This window comes from Panthera onca, chromosome E2 (genome assembly GCF_046562875.1).
Source record: "Panthera onca isolate mPanOnc1 chromosome E2, mPanOnc1 haplotype 2, whole genome shotgun sequence".
Taxonomy (NCBI): domain Eukaryota; kingdom Metazoa; phylum Chordata; class Mammalia; order Carnivora; family Felidae; genus Panthera; species Panthera onca.
The window spans coordinates 53,961,058-53,979,355 of NC_138353.1; the positions used below are offsets into that span (position 1 = coordinate 53,961,058).

Consider the following 18,298-nt stretch of genomic DNA (forward strand, 5'->3'; position numbering starts at 1 on the left):
CTCTCAACTTAACTAGAGAGCAAACTAAGTTTCAGATACTTTTTTTTTTTTAAAGTTTAGTTATTTATTTAGAGAGAGAGAGGGATAGCAGGGGAGGGGCAGAGAGGGAGAGAGAGGCTCCATGCTGTCAGCACAGAGGACTCGAACTCACGAACCATGAGATCTTGACCTGAACCAATGTCAACAGTCAGACACTTAACCAACTGAGCCACCCAGGTGTCCCTAAACTGCAAGTTTTGGAGGCAGAAGTCCCTATCGTTTTATTGTGCTACTCCAAACGCCTAGCATGGTGGCTAACTCTTAGGAAGTGCTAAGAAAAGAAAAGAAAAGAAAAGAAAAGAAAAGAAAAGAAAAGAAAAGAAAAGAAAAAAGAAAAGAAAAGAAAAAAAAGAAAAGAAAAAAGAAAAAACACTGAATTGACTTAAACTGACACCTGATGTGAACCTTAATGGCCACCCCCATTTTACAGAGCACATTTCCAAATGCCTTAGAGTCACGTGGGGCTGCTTATTTAAAAACCCATCTTCTGGGCTAACCACCCCACACTTGGTAAATCAGACTCCACGGGACCTTCATTTTTAACAAGGGGCCGGGTAATCTACACACATAACATTTGAGAGTCACAGCCCTAACCTTGCAGGGGAATCTCAAGGACACCAACACTAGGCAATGTGATCAAGCGAAAGAGCCCTTTGAGAACACCCAAAAGAGAACACAACAGAGGCAGGTAGCCTCCTCCTCTCCACCCAGGCACGGGCCCAGGTGGAGAACGTTCAACGTCAGGAAAAAAAAAAAAAAAAATGAGGCCAGTAAGAGACCAGAGATGAGAAAGGTCTAGAGAAGCATCGTAGAGCCGAGGCCGGGATCTAACAAGGCCACCTTGCAGCCCAGCAGGCTCATCCTTGGCCTTTCCCCCTGCTGGGGGGGTGGGGGGGTACCACGCCCCACCGGCAGATCGTAAACCAGAGGGCACCGACCAGGCCCATAGACGGAGGGCAACCTCGGAAAGTCGTGTGGAAGGAGAGGCCTACCTCCATCTGCCCTTCTCTCCGCGTCCGGCTTCCCCGCTTCCCTCTGCAGTCTGGCGGCTACAGTCCGCGAGCCTTCCTCCCCCGTGCTGTTCCTCCCACTCCCAAGGCGGCCACATTCGAAGCAGGACAGGGGACCGTGCCGGCCGGCCGGGGACCCAGGAGTCACCCCCGGGTCCCCTGCACCCACACCCAAGGAACCTCAGACTACCGGCCCGCCAGCCACCCTCCCCGAGCCGGGGAATCCCTCTCCCGCCGGCAGCTGTCGCGGAACGTCAGACACGGATGTTTATGCCAGGCCTCATTTACACAAGCCCACTCCTCCCCGAGAGATGAATTTTTAAAACAAACAGCTTTTACATATGTTAGCAGGCAGAGTCATGTCAGCATCAGGGATCCCCAGACGGAAACATGAGTCAATCTGGGGCAGACACTGCTAAATAAATCCTGTTTGGGTGAAATCCCTCTCTCTGGTGAAAGGCCTCAGATTCCCCAGCAAGATTCCCTCAAGACGCGGGGCTGTCTCCGCAGCGGGGCGTGCCCTGAGCACTCTGGACTCTGCAATCACCGTCGCGCTCCTGGGCATCGGCTCCATCACCCCCTCCCGGGAGCGCTGCCAGCCCATCCCACCTGCGTCCTTTACCTTACTCCCACACACACTCTAGTGCCACCCAGGGCATCAGATGTCCCTGCTCGGTCGGGAACGGGTTGTCCACGCTTATGCCAAGGCTTAGGGTTCTGGCAGCTCAAGAGGGAAATGTCACCACCAAGGCACACGGATATCCGAGAAATGAGGGGGTGCACAAAACAGGTACAGATGGCCTGGCGGACCCAGGCCACTAAGGCCCAGTCAAGGAGTAACTTCACCATTAAGGAAACGTCAGGCTTAGGAGCGTTAATGACGTTTTGCCTCCTCTTTCCTTAACTCTGCCTGTGGGGACTTGGTAAGAGAGAGGAATTCTGTGCCTTTGCTGTGCTGCTTCCAGGGTGGAGTAAGAAGGTGCAAACCCAGGGAATTAGCATAGGACGGGGTCAGGGCGCTCTCAGATCCACCTTGGACATGGGGCCGGAGCACCCATGCTAGTGATAGAGGAGGGGCAGAGGCTCCGGCTGAAGAACTGGCACGGAGAAGTTCAAGTCCAAACTGGGTCTGAGAAGAGGGGCAGACCCCGCCTTTCTGGGCTACACGGTTTTGGGGGTGGGGGCTCAATGAGCTCGAAAGCAAAGCCTCTAGGAGGCGCGTTCTACCCCAGAGAGGCACTGGCCAGCCCTCTGGGGACACGAGTCTCAGGTCCCGGTGGGTGAGGACTTTGAGCTGCCCTCCAGAACAGGGGCTCTCGAGGGGTTACCATGGCCTTGGGTGTGTTCGAGTAGTAAGGGAGCGTCTGTGGCTTGGCCTTCACACATGCACAGGCGTCTGCAACCAGTGTGGGCCTATGACCAAGTCCACACGACTCTCGCCGAGCGAGCCGGAAGGGGAATGACTGCCTAGCTAAGAGTCGGGGTCTCAAGCACTCCCCCAGGCTGCATGCAAAGTGCCGGGCCACCACAGCCAGAAGCGAACACAAGACAAAGACAAGCCACGTACCGAGCCCGTTCTCTGCCGGTGCCGCGTGGTTCACACCACACTCCGCCAGGTCTTGCTCTCCGACGTCGTGCAAATCCAAGCCAGGCTGATGGGAGCCGTTTCCAAAGTGCCTCTCGTCCTTCTCGGAACCGGCGTCCCCATTTTCCATCCCATTCTGAGCCTTTTTCAGCGGCATTATTTGCAAACCACTGGGGGTAGTCCTGTAAGACACCGTCTTGGCGGCCCTGTCACCTCCTGCGGGGGGCTTGGCCGAATACCCTTTCTTCGGCTTGGACAGGGCAGGGCTGATCCGCTTCCGTTTATGGGAAGTCCCTTTGCTCTTCCCGGACTCTGAAGGTCTGTGGGAGAGTTTCTCAACCGACGGGCCTCGGCCGTCACGCAGGAGCTTGGAGGTGCTGGCCTGCTTCCCTGACTTGATCCTTTTGTCCTTGGACACGTGCAGCCCGTTGAATTCGTCGATAAACTCCTCACAGTGCAACAGATGGTGCTCGGGCTCCCACGTGTCCTCCGTGCTGCCGTAGCCTTTCCATCGGATGAGATACTCCCATTTTCCTTTCTTGTTCTTCCTCTTGTCTACAATCCTTTCGACCTGAGGTACGAGATAAGAGAGTCAGGGAAGAGAGAGAAAAAGAGGGCAGAGGAAAGAAGTCAGGCCCAGGCAACAACCGCACAAAGCCCTCAGGACAGAGACACACGGGCCAGGGGACAGGCCGTTCGACATCGGAAGCTGACACTTCCAGGAGCGTTCAAGAAGGCTGGTTTATTTTAGGACATCACTGAATGGAACCAAAGGCACTCGGCTGTTTCCCATGACAACTGTGTGAGGCCATGCCTGGCTGGTGGCACCTGCCTGTCCTTCCAAGGCTTACTCTTGCTTGAAATCACAGCACGAGCTTTCACGAAAGATCTTTATTCTTTTCACTGCACTGAAGTAAAATCAGACGTTTGGAGACCAGTGCGGTGTGACTTTTTCACCCTTACTTATAGTAACATTTATTGAGCATTCACATGGTAGGCACTATGCTAATGTATCCTTATTTATAATAATAGGAATGATTAGTCACACTCATTGGAGTGACTAAATGCTGGGCTTGGACGGTCCCATGTCATTTTCCCCTCACAACAACCCAGTGCAGTCAGTACGCATTCGTTCTTATCCCCACTTTATACTTAAGGAAACAAGGCTTCAGGGAGATTAAGTCACTTAACCAAGTTCCAAGCTGGTAAGGGCAGAGCTGGGATTTGAACCACTCTTACCCCAGACTTATTTTCGTAATCACAGGCCAAACCAACTCTCTCTACTACAAAAATCTTCCATACTGACCAAAAATGACTTGCATCAACAAAACTCAACCCCCCCCTCCCCCCACATGGAGGGTACAGCTGGTAGGCGAGGTGATAGGCAACACTCGCTGAGAGCCTATTATATGCCTTGCATAACCCCATGGGTGTAACTGCTGTTTTTCCTGTTTGATAGATGAAGTGATTGAGTATGAGGTAAACTGCCTACCGCGCAGGGCTAAGCGGTGGCAGAGGTGAGGTCTGAACCTCTATCCATCTGGCTGTAAAACTCTGTGCTAACTGTCCACATACCTTCAAAGTTATGAAAATCCCTGCCTTCAAGTAATCTCCCGAAAGAACATGGTTAGGAAAATGCCAGTCTTGATGCTAATAACTGGTCAATCCAGGGGAAGAGCATGTGAGGGTCCTTCACTACCCTGTCAACTTGACCCTAGATGTAAAATTCTTTAAATTTAAAAAAAAAAAAAAAACCCGACAGAAAATACCCAATTTTACTCTACCCTAAAAAAGCTAAATTTCAGTGAAAAAATAAAACAACTACATTCAAAAAAATAAAACAACTACATCCAAAATCATGGGATTTTGACCCCATGAAATTAATAAGTGAGGAATATGTCCTTGAAACTCATGAAAAGAAAAGCAAAGCGAGAAGGGAGAAATCAATACACGTATAGTCGATCATATTTCAAGATGGCTATCAAATACATGGGGGGTTCGCTATATGACTGTTTATGTTTACGTGTTTGAATTTTTCTGTTTAAAATTTTACATAATAAAAAGAAAAAATAACTTCGAAAAGACTGTCTCCCAATGGTTTATGTACAACAGAGGCTATGCAAAATAATTAAGTGATTTTCATTGCTTTGCATTTAATAAATATGCAAATAGCTAGGCCATGCTGCCTCTTCATAATACTGTTTCTTTAGAGACAATTTAAATGGTTTCCTTAATTGATTTATCTACGATCAAATTGGCCTATTTCTATTAAAACTCCTTTCCTTACAAAATGCTCTGTGAACATCTGTTTTAGATTCATTACATAATTTTTAGATGTATCACAAAAACTCTGTAACAGTTTAAAAAAGTAAAACCATGCCAAACTAATCCAACTCCCAATCTTTGGATCGAGGAACAGGACTAGTTGAGTATTCATTTGTGATAATGCTTCAGAAAGTCCAGGGTATTTCTGGAGGAGCCTGCACCTTTGCACTTCGGGAGGTCTTTGGAGGGGGAAACCCTCTGCAGGTTTACAGAGGGAACAGGGAATAAGCAAGCTGGCACTGCCTTGAAAGAGCAGCGTTCCCAAGAGCACCAGCCTAGGAGTATCAGGAGTGAGCCCAGATACTTCTTAGGAGCTAAGGGATTTGTGCTGGCACGGAGGTCTCCAGCTTCAGAAAATATATGGAGAACACTCCTTCCCCAAGACAAAGCAGAAAACCATGTTAGACAAAGAGCCAACACGATGGATAGGTGGGTGGGTGGATGCGTGAAAATGGATGGCTGAGTGGATGAATGTATAGATAGGTGGATCACGGGATGGATGGATGGATGGATGGAAGGAAGGAAGGAAGGGAGGAAGGAAGGAAAGGAAAAATGGATGGCTGGCAGAGAGATGAACACATGGGACGGGTGGATGAAAAAAAGGACAGATAAATGGACAGATGACTGGCTGGATGGGTGAAAGGTGGGTAAAGAGATGAGTTCAGAAATGAATGGGTAGATGATGGATGGCACTCACTCATCAAAATGAGCTTAGCATAGTATTTAAGAACACGGGCTGTGGAACAACACTATCTGGTTTAAATCCCCTGGTAAGTCTTTTATTATGTGTTCTTGAGCAAATGAAACCTCTCTGGGCCTCAGATGACTCACCAGGCAAGGGGAAAATAATAGCACCCATCTCACAGGGTGGTTGTGGAGAATATACAAGTAAGTAGTTTTGCATTCCATAGTAAAGGTCACTTAATCTTGCATATCCTCCTGTGAATACAAATCTTGGTGGTATCTAAAGACAGAAAGTTTCCTCACCTTGCGGAATACGACCCCCCTAAGCATAACCAACTCCTCCCTGAAGAGACAGTCAACCTACTTGCGTAAGTCCTTCCAAGTGTGGGAGATGGCTGTGCAGAGCAGTCCTGCTCGAGAAGCCTGGGGAGTTGCAAGGGTGCAGTGTCTACGCGGCTACTGAGGCCCACACTGTGAGTGGGGGGCTTGGTTTCTTCCCTCCTAGTTACCGGAAGACTGAGTCACAGAGTCACAAGTGGGTCTGCCTCCACCTCTGGTCCCATCCACAAAGCCACTGGGTGCCTTGACAGCCATTTCTACTTAAATTAACCCAATACCAACAACAAATAGTATTAACGGGATCATCCCGAATAGTCTGATGTGTGTGGGGAAACTGTTGGCCCTGCCACTTTCTATCCACATGACCCGAACAAGTTGCCCAACTTCTCTGGGCCTCAGTCTCCCCATCTGTAAAAGAGGTACACAAAATGAACCTGCTTTTTCTGAAAGACGAAAATACCCACCGGGAGCTCAGAGGAAAGCTGGCTCCAAATTTCCCATCATACTTGGAATCTGCAGTCTCCTAGGACCGAATTTCCTTCCTTACATCCCCGTATAGGTTCTCTGACCCTCTTTTCCACTTCTTCTCAGGAGAGTCTCAAACAGAACCAGAATTCTAATCTGTGCTGGTGATAACAACGGCCACGTTATTTAGGACTTGGTCTTGCTCAGGTCCCGACAGTCTCTGGGGAAATCCCTTCTTTCCCCTTACCCTCTCCCAGCCTCCTCTGCTGACCCCTAACTCCTCACACCTGCTGAAAGCACCCACCTGGGCCTCCAGGTCTCAGCAATGCTGTTCCTGACGCACCACACCCACCTTACCTGCCCTGCACTACCTGAAGTTCAGTCCCTCCAGATGGAAACAATCATCAACTCCCTCCCCTTGGAATGAGTAACAAACACATGAATGGCATTAAAACCTTGTATGCTCACACACACACCCACTGGCTCCTTTCTTTCAAAGATAAGCAATCGGAGACCCTGAACTGTTTCTTACAGCTCAACCAAATCATTAATTACCGTTTACTCCCTGTGATCCCAGCCAGTATGAGACAATATTCTACCACAGGGGGAAGTGGCAGGGGGGGATGGCAGGGAACTTCCAACGCAGTTATTACCACTGCCAGGATGTCGAGCGGATGGCTGTCTCGTTAGGAATGATAATGATGTTAATCACTTTTATTGGCACGTGCTGTTCCAGGAACTGTGCTAAGCACTCATGAGGTTTTAGACTTGATCTCAGCACCCAGGCAGGCAGCTGGACATTATACTCACCCTTTGAGAGGTGAGAAAACTGAGTCTCAGAGAAGGTAGGAAACCTTCCCTCGATCACACAGTCAGTAGGGGGTTAGCCAAAATTGGAATTCTAGTTCGTCAGATCCCTCAGCCCAAGTCCTTGGCCCCCTGACTACACCTCGCCCCTGGGAAACCATCGGGCTAATGGGGGACACAGCCCTTAAATGAACGAGAGTGAAGTAACACATGACGGTAACAAAAGATGGTGAAGATAATGTCACATGGGAAACAACGGCGGAGGGAATGGGGTTACTTCAGATCAGAAGGGTAGCAAGACTCCTCTGAGAAAGAACAATTTAAGCTAACACCAAACTGGGCCTTCAGAGGCGGAGAAAATCTGAGCTGGTGAAGTGAGGGGACTTTCCAAGCAGAAAGGAGAAAGGTCCCTCCCCACCTTCCTCTTCAGCCTTCTGCTAGCAGGCCAGTCGAAAAACACCACCACCCAACATTTATCCAGAATTGACGAAATGCCAGCCACTTCTGAAAGTGATCCCCATAGACTGACCCTATGTTATATATATGAACTCATTTAATCTTGAAAATAACCCAACAAGGCAGGTAATTTCATTCTCTTTTTTTAATGTTTATTTATTTTTGAGCGATAGCACGTGCCAAGGGGCAGAGACATGGGGACAGAGGATCTGAAGCAGGTTCTGCACTGCCAGCACAGAGTCCAACACAGGGCTCAAACTCATGAACCATGAGATCACGACCTGAGCCACAATCAAGAGTTGGATGCTTAACAGACTGAGACACCCATGGCCCCTCTCTCTCTCTCTTTTAAAAAAAAATTTTTTAATGTTTATTTCTTAGAGAGAGAGAGAGAGAGAGAGCCAGAGAGAGAAGGAGACACAGAATCTGAAGCAGGCTCCAGGCTCTGAGCTATCAGCCCAGAGCCCCACGCGGGGCTTGAACTCACAAACCACAAGACCAACTTAGATGGACGTTTAACCAACTGAGCCACCCAGGCACCTCTCCCTCTCTCTTTTTTGTAATGTTTATTTATTTTTGAGAGAGAGAGAGACAGAGAGAGAGAGAGACAGAGTGCAAGCAGGGCAGGGACAGAGAGAGAGGGAGACAGAATCCGAAGCGGGCTCCAGGCCCCAAGCTGTCAGCACAGAGCCCAACGCGGGTCTCAAGCCCACGAACCTCAAGATCATGACTTGAGCCAAAGTTGGACACTCAACCAACTAAGCCACCCAGGCACCCCCTCTCTATTTTTTAACAGAGGATAAAACTGAGGCACCAAGAGGTTAAGGTCCTTGGCCAAGGCCTCACCTCTGACAAGCAGTGGAGAGGTAAGGCTCGGTCAGAAGCATCTTGGCTTCGGACCCCATACTTTCAGTAACTACACTATATCCATCACCCCCTCTTGTCCAGTAGGCCCAACCTGACTGAGGCTGACAGCTTATGTATAGCTTCAGACATTTGCCCTCAGCACTGCCAAGTTCACAGAAGACCTCTATCACCTTTAGGTGGCTTAGGAGTAAGTCTCCTGCGCCTGACTCTCCCAGCCTGCCCTGAGGGCCTCCCTCTACGGCTGCTCCAATTCTCCACCGGTTCAAATGGAAACAGACCAATTATCATTCATATTCCCTACCCCCAGCTTCCCACCAAATGAAAACAGTATATGAAATTACAATAGCTCAGGAACCCAGGGTTACCAAAGGTTTTCCAGACGCTGGAAGGAATGCCTCCCACATCAGAGGGAGTTGGACCGAGAAACTTTGCATTACTAATTCATGCCTTGCCCTCTGAATGCCAAGAGCAAAGCAAGAAAGAATAAAGGAAGATGCCCACGCCTGCTGTGTACCCATGGATACACCAGCACTTCAACCCTAGACATCCCCAGATTCTGGACCCCTAGCCCACATCTGCAAGGACCTCTCTGCATCCTTCCAACATCCTGGGATAACTCCCGTGGGGGCAGAAAGGCATGCGGACGCCGTCAGTACAACTTGGGGTATGAAGTCTTCTGGAAGGATAAAGACAGGACACGTTCTGGAAGCAACTAGGCACGGGCTGTTTCAGGTCTGGAAGACTGATTGCTCCAGATTATCTAATCAGAGAAGGCAGTATAAATAGGCAGTGTTTCCCACCCAGTCCGGCAAAACCGCACTAGAGAAACAGATGACAGACCAAGAATTTTGGCTCAGAGCCACGTAATTTAAGCCAGCCTCCAGGTGAGAGTCTAAAGTGAAAAATTCAGCAGCATCCAAGTGATGAGGGACCGAGAGGAATTCCCACACCCCTCTCCTGGGAAACACTGCACCAGAGAGACCGCTCCTTGATCAAGAACACGCAGACAGAACCCGGCAAGAGCAACATCACTGCAGGACATATTTATGAGAACTTCTACAACACATCCGAACACAAACATCACTAAAAGTTCTCGGCAAAATCCTCACCAGGAAAAGCACCACTGCGCATTTTTACATAGCATTTGTGTCATGTTTTCAAAGACGACAGAAAATACAACCTGTTTTTAGAAAAGAGAGAAAGGTAAAAGATGAAATGAAACCAATAGGTTGAGCAGGAAGCTGAAATGAAAGAAGGCTCATTTACATAAGAAAGGATGTAAGGGAACCAAAGGAAAAAACACAAGCAAAGAAATAAAATTCCCATTGGAACCAGAAAAGGACAGAATCAACATGCAGAAAATCAAATCCATGATGGAGACAGTGTACTTGAAAAGCTCTCCAAGGACACAGGTCTTTAAAGAAAACCTTGAGGAACATGACAGACATCTATCTAGGAGGGCTAACAGAGACCCAACCAAGGTAAAGTCTGGGAGAGGAGGAAAAAAACCAAAATAGGCCAAAACACTAACAAGTCCTACCAGAAGAAATCTCTGCATCTTGAGTCTGTAGGGGGGTGGGAGGGAGGGTAGGGTGTGTGATGGGCATTGAAGGGGGCACCTGTTGGGATGAGCACTGGGTGTTGTATGGAAACCAATTTGACAATAAATATCATATTTAAATAAATAAATAATAAAATAGCTTAACAATATTACCTCATTAAAGCCTTTAAAAAAAGGAAAGAAAGATCTCAGTGATGGGGAATGCAGAGGTTGAGAATCAATCAACTTTGTTTCTTTATTTCTCTTCTTGCAGAACTTCTTAACTTCAAAAAATTAAACCCCCCACTCTCACACCCCAACTCTCCAAAATGGTAGGCAAAAAAATTAGGCAGACTTCAGAGAACATTAAAATACCAGGATACCAACTGACAAAAATAAATATTGCAAACTTAAGAATTCTAAAACCGGTGAGGTGAGTCTTCAGATGAAAACGAAGGAGGAAAAGATCTCCTGTGTGAAGAACAAAATATATATAACTATCCATCTAAAAAATGACTCTATCCTGCAGTGCCAGAAAATAACTACTTAAAAATTAAAATAAACAAGCCTTAAATGATGGGAGAATGCCAAAAGGAACCAACTGAAAGAGCTCCCAGTGGCCAAAGCTAGAAAAATTTGAATAAGAAAATAAATAGTGATAGTACTACATTTACAACCCAAGGAGTAAAATAAATATCCATGAGTTCATCTGATATAAATAAATGAATTACTTATCAGAAGTTGCCTGCAGGCTAAATCTGGCCCAATGCCTGTTTTAAAAATAAAGATTTATTGGGACGTACTGATGTCCATTCATTTATGTATCATCTATGGGTGTTCCAAACCACAAAAGTAGGGCTAGCTGTGTAGTGGAGACTGCATGGTCCATAAAGTCTAAAATATTTGCTATCTGGCCTATAACAGAAAAGGTTTGCTGACTCTGGAAGAAACAAACAAGTAGGGGAGAAAATACCAATATCCCTTACAGAAGAATTCCACATAAGGAATGTAAAAAAGGAATAAGGGAAATAGAAAAATCACCACCAGAATACCACAGAAATAATTGCTATAGGAAAGATCCACAGACAGATGCTAAAATTAGTGGGTAACATTTTGAAGAGAAATTAGATATTTGGAGAGCATCAAAATATCCCCCAACATACTTACTGACCACCATGGTAATTGCAACAGATGCCCACCTACTGATATTCCCTCCTTTAGGGGTTGGAGCTTAATTCCTCTCCCCTTGAGTGACAGGGCTTAATGACTTCTTTCTAATGAGTAGAGTATGTGAAGGGAAAAACAGTAACTACAGTGGAGGAGAGATATGGCAAAGACCGTGATCAAGGCTATGTCGTCCATGATAAATCATGCTGATGCCATGTATACTCCTGACACGGTTCACTTGCAAGGGCACTTCCCTCTGCAGTGTAATTCCCCAAACCCATCATCTCATGAGGAAACACTAGACAAACTCACACTGAGAAACTATCTACGAAGGTCTTGTAATGCAAGGAAAGATGAAGATACCGTCTCAGACTAGAGGATGCTGAGAAAGTAACAACCAGATGCAATGTGGTATTCTGGACCGGACTGTGACACAGGAAAGGATGTCCGTGAAATACTGGTGAAATCCTGATGAAGTCCACAGTTTAGGTCATAATGCAGCACCAATGTCAATTTCTTAGTTCCGATAAATGTACATGGCATAAAATGTAAGTAACTGTGAAAACTGGTTCAAGGGGAGACGGGAACTCTGTGCCCCGTCTTCATAGTTCTTCCAAAAGTCTATAATTATTCCAAATGTGTTTTAAAAAGTATAAGTGTAGCATTTAGTATACACAATTGTATAATGAAACGAAAGACAAAAAAGAATCTGAATAGTAACCACAATCATAAAACCTAACAAATTTTAAGCACTCGTTATGTACTTATTTGCTTAGTGACAAATGAAAAGAATGAGCAAAGACGTATCAGGCAGTACCAAAATTTGTACAGAATATCAAAGTAAAATTGAGGAGCAAAATGAAGACATTTTAAATTAAAAATATTCACTAAATATATAATAGGCATGAACTTTTCTACAGCAAATAACAGATCAAACAATCACTAAAAAATTCAACAGAAATTGACAGAAGCAATTTGAACTGAAGACTTAAACTCAATACTTTCAGACATGGAGAAATCAAGCAGATGGAAACTAGGGATATAAGAAATCTGAATAATGTAAATATGATAGGCATTCTAGTAAATATTGCAGGTATTTGTATAAACAAAAACTTTTAACTTCATAATTTGTAAAGAATATAAAATATACCAAAAAAATCTACAGAAAACCACTTTGGAACACTTATAAAAATTGATTATAAACTAAAATATGAGAGAAAAATTATAAATGCCAGAAAGAAAATATTGTACAGACTGTGTTCTCTAAATACAATGCTACAACACTAAATGAAAGCACAATTTAAAAATAAATCCTAAACAAGTTTAAAAATAAAAAAATAATGGTAACTGGTAAAATCAGCAACCATCAGATGAAGGCCTAAGAAAATTTATAATAATAATTTTTTAAAAAGTAAAAACTGAACACACACGTAATATCAAAGTAGTTGGGATGTGGAAAGAAGGAAGGAAGGAAGGGAGGAAGGGAGGAAGGGAGGAAGGGAGGAAGGGAGGAAGGAGTTCAATATCAACACTGACTAATCAGTAAATGAAAAATCACTCTTGGGAAGTAAGAGGAAAGAATAAATACCAAATTAGAAATTAACAAACTAGAGAATACACCAAAGATGAACCTACTGACATTCAAAAAATGAAAATAAAGAGCAAAAATGGAAGAGTAGGCGGTTCTAAAAGCCTGCCCCTCCAGAGAAACACCAAAAATCAAGCAAAAACATCAGAATCAACTCTTTCAGAATTCTGGAAAACAAAGTTAATAGCAACCAAACAAACACTAAATCAAGAAAAACACAACTTAAAAACATCAGGAAAGCTTTGCGTCAGTTTTGCTTGCCCATGACCCTCCCATTCTCTAGCTCATCAGCAGTCTTGAACATGGCGGCCCACATTCCCAGGGTAGGACCATGATCCTTGGTTCTGGAGAGAACAGAGAAGACCTTATCCTCAAAGAACTGTGCTTGTTCTAACTGGTCTTTGGGCTACCTGAAAGACAGATACAAGCACTTGCTTTCATTTTGTTAATCCTGAAACCTACTGGGGTTGGAAAAGGAGCTATGCAGAGTCATTCTTTCAAAACAATGTAAGGCAAGTGAACAATCTGCTGCCAACTGGGGCAAAAGAGTGCTGTTGAGAAAAACAATAGATGCACAGAAAGCCTGGGAAGAAAAGCTGGAGAGTTTCTTCATAAAATTAAAGCATTCAAAAGTGCCCATGTATACTGGAAATTTAGAAAGCTACGCACTTGCCCAGGACAGAATGCATGCTCAGAAAAGACTTAAGCCAGACCTACACTTTTCACTTCTGACTGATCTCGAGGCTTAGTGCAAGGACAAGTGACAACTAAGGCAGTTGTAAATGGCCTGGCCAGGCACTGAAGGAATGTCCCAACAGAGTGAATCTAGGGACAGTCGCTCTTTCTCTCCTTCTTTCTTTCTCTTCCTTCCTTCCTTCCTTCCTTCCTTCCTTTTTCTTTTTTCTTTCTTTCTTTCTTTCTTTCTTTTTTTCTTTCTTTCTTTCTATTCTTTATTTCTATATTTATTTCTCCTGGAATACAAGGAAATCTGTTATAAATAACTTCGCACAAGCTAAAGGAACAGAGACTTCAGAAATCACACATGATGAAGAATATGGACCTTACAAAAAGAGCTTAGAAAAGTCTCTAAACAAACATCAACAGCCCACAACAAGAAACAAAATCAAGCCTGAGGAGGGGGAAGAGTATGATTTCCAGAGTGACTATATTATAACATTCTAGCTGTCCAGTTTTCAACAAAAAAAGCTATGAAGCACTCAAATAAACAGGAAATATGGCCCTTCATTAACAGAAAAAATTAATAGAAACTACTCCTGAGGAAGGATAGACATTGGACTTGCTAGACAAAGGCTTCAAAATCAACTGTCTTAAATATGCTCAAAGAACAAGAGAAAACTATGGACAAGGAGGTTTCAAAGAGAATAACAATGTCTCGACAAATAGAAAATATCAATAGAGATTTTTAAAAATCATAAAAAGGAACCAAATAGAAATTTGGGATCTGAAAATTATAACAGCTTAAATGAAAACCGCACTAGAGAGTTTCACTAGAAGATTTATGCAGACAGAAGGAAGAATTGAAGGTAGCTCAATTGAAATTATCCAGTCTGAGCAGAATGGAAAAAAATGGAAAAAAAAAAAAAACACAGCCCAAGAGATCTGTAAGCCACCATCAAGGGTAACAACATACACACAATAAAAGAGAGGAGAAAAAGAAATGGGCAAAAGGAATATTTGAAGAAATAAGAGCCAAAATTTTCCAAATTTTATGAAATATATGTCTATACATTTAAGAAGTTCAACAAATTCCAAGTAGGATAATCTCAAAGAGATCTACAGGAGACAAATTATAATCAAACAGTTGAAAGACAAATTCACAGAGAGAATCTTAAAAGCAGCAAGAGAGAAATAACACATCATGTACAGGAGGTCCTCAACAAGATTAACAGTTAATTTCTCATCAGGAACTATGGAGGCAAGAAGGCAGTGGAATCACATATCTAAAGTACTGGGTAAAAAAACCTGTCAACCAAGAATTTTACATCTACATTACATGAAGAGAAAAATTATGATAGTTCCAGATAAATAAAACTGAGGTAATGACATCTCTATTAGACCTGTCCTACAGTATATACTAAAAGGAGTCCTTCAGGCTAAAATGAAAGGTAGTAAATTGAAGCCATATGAAGAAATAAAAAACTCCAGAAATGATAAGCAATAAGTAAATATAAAATCCAGCATTACTGTATTTTTTGATTTGTAACTTTTTTTTCCTATATGATTTAAGACAAATGAATAAAGCAATAATTACATATGTACGTTAATGGGTACATTATATAAACATATAATTAGTGATAATAATAAAAACGGGTGGAGGGATCTGTACATAAGCTGAGTTTTTCTATGATATTGAAGCTACACTGAAATCAAAACTTAGGATGTTAGTGGTAAACCCCATAGTACCATTAAGAAAATATCTTTAAAATGTACAGTAAAGGAAATGACAAGGGAATCAAAACATTATAATACAAAAACTGATTCTTGAGGCAAAGCAATAAAATGGATGAATTACTGATTAATCCCACTGAAGAAGAAATAGAGAAAATACAAATAAAATTAATCATAAATTAAATGAGAATATAACAGATTGAAATTAAATACATGCAATACCATGTATTCTAATACGGTGAAAGTTTGAAATGCTGGGTGATATGCATATTGTAAAATAACGTACACATTAGCAAAAATGACTCAGAAAAAACTGAAATTGGAAAGAAACAGATATAGTTACTAAAATTAAACATCTGAACAGAATGATAGCTACAGAGAAAAATGGGTAATTATTAAATAATTTCCTAAGAAAAGGTTCTAAACTAAGACTACCCAAAAATCTTTCAGATATTTAAGATATAGGTAGTTCCAATAGTACAGATATTATTTTAGTGCAGAGAGAAAAAATGAAAAGCTTCCAAACGCACTGAACAAGAACATTCAAAAGAACTAATATATTTAAGGAATAAAATATCTTGCAGTTACAGATGGTTAAATTTTAAAAGTACGAAGATAAGTTTCACATTAATTGGTAAAAGAAGGAAAAATGACATGCTCTTAATAGATGCATTAACAGTCAATTACCCAAATTTTAAATTCACTCCAGACCATCTTCCCTTGAAAACAAAGAGACTAAAAATATATATAACAAAAAAAGCTATATTAAATTAGCAGTTTGCATCAATGTTAACAATAAAATGTAATAGGCACTCCCACTATAGTCAAGATCAAAACAAAGATATATATAATGATTTCATTATTGAGCTATTTTGGGTGAAAAGAACAGCACAAGAAAATATTAAATAGGAAAAGGAGACATGAAGATAGGAAAAAAATCAAAATTATCATTATTTGTAGATAATATGATTACATATATGTCTAGAAAATGTGATATAAAATTTGACCAGAAGGTATAAAATTTAGCAAATGATTAAGTATAAAAATAATATTAATAACTCACTATGAACTTTGCTCCAAAATGAAACAACACATTCTCTTCAAATATGCATTAAGCACTCACAAAAACAAGGATATATTACACTGCAAGGAAAATGTCAACACACTAGAAAAACAGAAATCACACAAGCCATAATTTCTCAATTTGTTCTAATAAAATTATGAATCAACAAAAAAATGGTAGATAAGAAAAATCTAAGGACTGGCCCTCCACTTTCTATGTGGAGTTAGAAGAAAGCACTGCTCCCCACTTTACAACAACAAAGATCCAGACAAACCTATGTTCATGACTTATCTAAAACTCATTAGAGAGCAGGTACTGAGAAAAAAACAACTAGCTCCGAATCTCAGATGCTTGCAGAGAGAGACTAAAGAGGACGCTTATCTCAAGTAGATGCCCCTGGATACCAGCTCTAATGGATAAGGTGAAAAATGCAAGATCAGATGGGAAAATTCAGTGGAATTTTCTTAAAGAAAAATTTTCTTAATGAAAACCTCAAAGAAATTTTTTAAATTCCAAAAAAAATTCTTAAAGAAACTATAAGAAATCATCAAGTAAAAATGCAAGAAATCAAGACCATAACAAAAGAGATAAGAATTGCAATTGATAGTGATCAGGAGAGTCAACATAACTAATGGAAAAAATCATAAAACTTGAAGGTAGATCAATAGAAATTAGTCAAATAGAAACACATGTTTAAAAGTTGGGAACAGAGGTGGGGGGGGGGGGTATCTAAGATCTGTAGAACAAAACCAAATACTCTGACATAGGTGTCATTGGCATCCCAGAGGGAGAAGAAAGGGAGAATGGGCAGAAAAAATATTTCAAATATGAACAGACAAAAATGTTGAAAATTAGTGATAGTACAAGACGACTAATCCACAGGGCAGGATAAATGCTCCCCCCAAAAAAGAACATAATATAATACAATATACCAAGTCATAGCATACTGGAACTGCAGAAAAACAAAATACAGAGAGAAAATTTTGCCATCAGAGAGAAAGAACACATATCATATAAAAGGACAAAAATAACCATTACATCAGATTTCTTATCAAAAACCATGCATGACATAGCAGTGCGATCAACAACAGCCAAAGTATGGAAAGAGCCCAAATGTCTATCAACAGATGAATAGATAAAGAAGATGTGGTATATACATACAATGGAGTATTACTCAGCAATCAAGAAGAATGAAATCTTGCCATTTGCAACAACGTGGATGAACTAGAGGGTATTATGCTAAGCGAAATCAGTCAGAGAAAGAAAAATATCATGACTTCACTCATATGTGGAGACACAAAACCAATGAACATAAGGGAAGAGAAGCAAAAATAATACAAAAACAGGGAGGGGGACAAAACATAAGAGGCACTTAAATATAAAGAACAAACTAAGGGTTGCTGGAGAGGTTGAGGAGATGAATAAATGGCCAAGGGGCATTGAGCAACACACTTGTTGGGATGAGCACTGGGTGGTACACAGAGAGGATGAATCACCAGAATCTACTCCTGAAATCATTGCACTATACGCTAACTAACTAGGATATCAATTAAAAAATAAAATATATAAAAAATAAAAAATAATAATAAAAAAAGAAAAACGTTATTTTAAGATAATAAACATATATATACACCGAAACAAACAAACAAAACATGTGTGCATGACAGCACACAGAGAAATAATATCTTCAAAGTGATAAAAAAAAAAAAAAGACTATCAATCAACAACTTGATATCCAGCAAAAATATCTTCCATAAAGGAAAAAGCAAGATTTCTCGGACAGAAACTAAGGGACTTCACCAACAGTAAATCTACTCTACACAGAATTTTAAAGGAAATTCTTCAGATGAAGGAACAGGACACCAGACAGGAACTTGGATTTACACAAAGAAATAAAGAACACTGGGAGGGGGATAAATGAAGGTAAAAATAAAAATTTTTCTTACCTTGAATT

At 42.0% G+C, this 18,298-nt stretch overlaps 1 protein-coding gene across 1 annotated transcript in view; it reads right to left on the reverse strand.

Moving 5' to 3' along the window:
- The window catches only part of CDYL2 (chromodomain Y like 2), a 171,856-nt gene that overhangs the window by 55,923 nt on the left and 97,635 nt on the right, over window positions 1-18,298 (reverse strand). The window contains exon 2 of the mRNA XM_060650084.3: window positions 2,617-3,205. Coding sequence (XP_060506067.1) covers window positions 2,617-3,205 — 589 coding nt within the window. The remainder of the gene's footprint in view (window positions 1-2,616; window positions 3,206-18,298) is intronic.